A 3,663-nucleotide genomic window follows, 5' to 3' on the forward strand; every position below is an offset into this window, starting at 1 on the left:
AAAGATAAAAACACATTTGAAAAGGTTTCAATTTTAGAAGCTGCTATTACGTGAGGTTCAGTTACCGGCAGCTGTTACATGCTACACGGGTGCACTTTAATGCGGAATTCGGTCCACATCTGCACCGGTACAAAAAGTTTGAGTTGAATAATTTAAAGGTTGCCCCAGTTAGCGGAGAGGAGAGTTTTGACTTGAATTCTGGCCAGTGTTGGGGTAAAGATTTAAATCTTACGGACGTATCACAAACCAAAGGATTAGTGGTGGATTTTTCTTGACAATATTATTTGTAGGGAAAAGGAAAAATATTCTTTGGGACAAGGTAAGACCAGTGTTTCTTCCAGACTTTTTTTTTGGGGGGGGGGGGGGGGGGGCGGACAACAATTTCCGGGGAGGGGGGGGGGTGGATACTGGTAAAAGTATATGTTTTCTATATAAATTCCATTTCATTCGGGGTTCGGTAGAAGATATGCCTGGAAGAAATTCTGGGTAAGAGAAGCGAAAACTGGTGTAGTTGTTAATTATTTAAGTCACGCTTTTTAAGTAGATTTTTTGCACCCTTCTTTTAATCGACACTCGTCTTTTTTTTTTTTTTTTAATCCTTCCATTAAACAGCGGATCCATTGAGACGATGTGTGACGGAGGGGAAGGGGGGGGGGGAAGCGTGCCGTCATTTATGGATGACCCCTAATCCACGAAGAAAATATACGCTGCATCACCTTCCATCTTCTCACCTCTTTTCACATTCCCTGCGTATGTCATTTAGGCATCTATTTAAAAATGAAATAAAATTTATAAAAATATGTATATATACACCGGTGTCCACCCCCCGCCCCGTATCCGGGTTTTTTTGTCAACCCCCTCGCGAAATTTCACGTGCTCGCGCCCACGGAGAATAATTTCTGGGGAAAAAATATTGCGGGGATTGGAGCAGTGCTTGAAAGAAACTCTGGTTTCATTTTATACATTTTTCAAAGGACAGGACCTGAAGAAATGTTTTGGATTCTTCCATTCCTTGTTACCTCATTGGCCACCTATTACTTGCTGGACCAGCTGATCCGATCTAAGAAGGTCAAAGGCTACAGCACCAAATATGTCTACGTCACGGGGTGCGACTCCGGATTCGGCAAGGAACTTGTTCAGTAAGTTGTTTTTAAAAACGTGTTTACACTTGCGACATGTATACTATAAACCTACATGTCTGGGGGGGGGGGGGGGGGGGGAGAGAATGCGCGAGAGACGCCCACTGTCCCCATTCAATCGACCCCCAAGGTGGGTCCTTCGCCAGAACCCAACCTGGAACCCGGGTCTTTGGACCCAAGTCAAGCATCTTGAGTGGTCCACATGTGGATATATAAGTTCCCTTTACTTCCCCATAATTTGAGTTACGTACCAAGCAAAGATGGCTGGTATCAGTTACGTTCTACTGACTTTTTCGGATTCGAACGAGACTTTCAGGTCAAAGGTCTAGCGCTCTAAGTCACGCCGTCCCAATGGCTTTATACGCTGGCCTGAAAAATATATTTAAAATATTGACTCAAAACTCAAATCTCGTTAACACAACAGTGGAGACCCGGAGCTGATTTATTTTTTCCTGTGCATGTTTTTGTTTTGTTCTGCAGATGTCTCGACAGTCTTGGGTTTAATGTGTTTGCCGGTTGCCTGACCGAAGAAGGGAAACAATATTTGTCAAAGAATTGTTCGAATCGGGTTCTGGCTATCCTACATGACGTCAGTAATGCCGAGAGTTGCCAGATGGCACTGAAGACAGTACAAGAGAATCTGCCACCAGACGCTGGTAAGTAGTTTCGGATCTTTTCCGGATAAGCCCCGCCACTTATTCAAGAACGTGCGCGAAACGATAAAGCCGTGCAACCTAGACCAGAAATGAACTTTTTGACTCTCGTTCATGACAAGGAGACAGCAACACATTTTTTTTCTGTGTCTTTTCTTCTTCTTCTTCGTGCTTAATTTTAATGCTGGAAGGCATCCCCTCCAACACAATTAAGTATACGTGTCAACTGGTTATACGCCATTGACTCCGATTTCAGCCTGCTTCTCTTTTTGGATTTGCTTACATTGCCTTTGTCCAACCAAGAACAAACTGCAAGCAGCAGTTGTTTGATTTTGGAGTAAGTTTTCTCTCCTAGAGAGGAGTGGCTGTCCCCAGGGTTCGAACTCGAGACTTTTCGGTTTAGCAACCATGAGCTTTACCGACCACGCCGACCCCTGTGTGTGTCTTTAAAGCTACGGTTTTAAGGTTGGGTTAGTGTTAAAAACTAAAAGTACAAGTTTTATATCCTCTTTTAAAAAATATGTTTTTGGGTGGCGGGGTTAGCTTTTTGGCGTGTAACGTGTTAGTTGCCAATCTACTATCATGACAGCCTAGCACCAACGCTATAAAACAGTGTTGTCCCTGCAATATTCTACACCTCTCCAGGTCTGTGGGGCTTGGTGAACAACGCCGGTATCTCAGGCAACATGGCGCCCAGTGAACTATGCGACAAGGATGAGTACCTAAAGGTGATGGCCGTCAACCTGGTCGGTCTCATCGACACGACGCGCGTGTTTCTGCCATTGATCCGGAAGGCGGGTGGTCGAGTGGTCAACATGGCCAGCGCCGCGGGTAGAATCGCCTTCTGCATGCCTCCATATTCGGTGTCCAAGTTCGGAGTTGAGGCGTATTCTGATATTTTGAGGTAAGAGACGTTGTATCCACTACCCGAACGAAAGCTTACGAATATTTCATATGTCAGACAAGTTGCGTTTAGAGGAATATAGACAGAATATTCAAATAAAATCGCCTGTTTCAAACATTCCGTGACCATCATCCCATCTTGTAGTTTTCTAAGTATGGTGCTGATTTTTAAATTTTTTTTTAAAGGAGAGAACTCTACGGGAGAGGTGTACGAGTTATCCTGATAGAGCCTGGCGCGTACATCACCAACATCTTCAACACTAAACGACTTCTGGGTCAGGTCAAAGCGGCTTACGAGAAGACAACCGAGGAGGTCAAGATGACATACGGAGATATTATTGGCAAATGTAGGTTTTATTACCACGAAAAAGTCCTCTCCCTTTTCTGTGAAATTATGTAACAGTTCTTTCCCTTACACGAAAAAATAATAATTCAGTTATCTCCCTTGTCTAACTCCAATTAAAGTTATCTCTCTTCGCTAGTTGAAGCAGGTGTTGCGACCATTATGAAGAGTGGGTCAGCCAACACCAGGCCAGTGATCGACGCCTACCTGCACAGCTTGACCTCCAGCTTCCCCAGGACCAGGTACACCGTTGGCTCGGATGCCATGTTTACCTACATACCTGTGTCCTACCTGCCTACTTGGATCAGTGATTGGCTGCTGCAATATGTCTAAGTGTTTATCTACATTCTGACATGTAGGCATGATTCACATAAGCTGACATGTAGACCATACAAATTACGTATGTTTTTAAAAAAAAAAAAATGTACTCTACACAAATGTTAAAGTGTAGTGAAGAGATATCTGTATTATTAACTATATCATCACCCATTCAATAGCAGCTGCCATCTTTTAAAGGAAAATAAAATTAACTAGTGTTAATAGTTTAAAGAAAACCTCTTATCAAGTGATAAAGCTTAATTTTTCAACCATTTCATCCACAATTTCTTAAAAAAAAAACCAAAGC

At 43.1% G+C, this 3,663-nt stretch overlaps 1 protein-coding gene across 2 annotated transcripts; it reads left to right on the forward strand.

Annotated features, from left to right (window-relative positions):
• The first annotated feature begins 240 nt into the window (after positions 1-240).
• LOC131927609 (retinol dehydrogenase 7) lies at positions 241-3,661 on the forward strand. Of its 2 annotated transcripts, none has more exons than XM_059283321.1 (6): positions 241-319; positions 980-1,139; positions 1,620-1,795; positions 2,438-2,696; positions 2,882-3,042; positions 3,178-3,661. In XM_059283321.1, exons 2-6 carry the CDS (start codon positions 991-993, stop codon positions 3,369-3,371), a joined length of 939 nt encoding a protein of 312 aa, XP_059139304.1. In that variant the 5' UTR covers positions 241-319; positions 980-990; the 3' UTR covers positions 3,372-3,661. The 2 variants fall into 2 exon arrangements, with proteins under 2 accessions (XP_059139304.1, XP_059139303.1); XM_059283320.1 differs by having other exon boundaries at positions 272-319; positions 975-1,139.
• Positions 3,662-3,663: the final 2 nt, after the last annotated feature.

The sequence above is a fragment of the Physella acuta genome, unplaced genomic scaffold (assembly GCF_028476545.2).
Source record: "Physella acuta isolate Inbredline_101_S28 unplaced genomic scaffold, ASM2847654v3 ptg001424l, whole genome shotgun sequence".
In the NCBI taxonomy this organism is placed as follows: Eukaryota; Metazoa; Mollusca; class Gastropoda; family Physidae; genus Physella; species Physella acuta.

What these genes read in the sequence shown, in the direction of transcription:
- LOC131927609 (XM_059283321.1), top strand. Translation starts at nt 991, where the DNA reads ATGTTTTGGATTCTTCCATTCCTTGTTACCTCATTGGCCACCTATTAC. An exon ending in GAATCTGCCACCAGACGCTG is followed by an intron (nt 1,796 to 2,437) that starts GTAAGTAGTTTC and finishes ACACCTCTCCAG; the next exon opens with GTCTGTGGGGCTTGGTGAAC. An exon ending in CGGAGATATTATTGGCAAAT is followed by an intron (nt 3,043 to 3,177) that starts GTAGGTTTTATT and finishes TCTCTTCGCTAG; the next exon opens with TTGAAGCAGGTGTTGCGACC.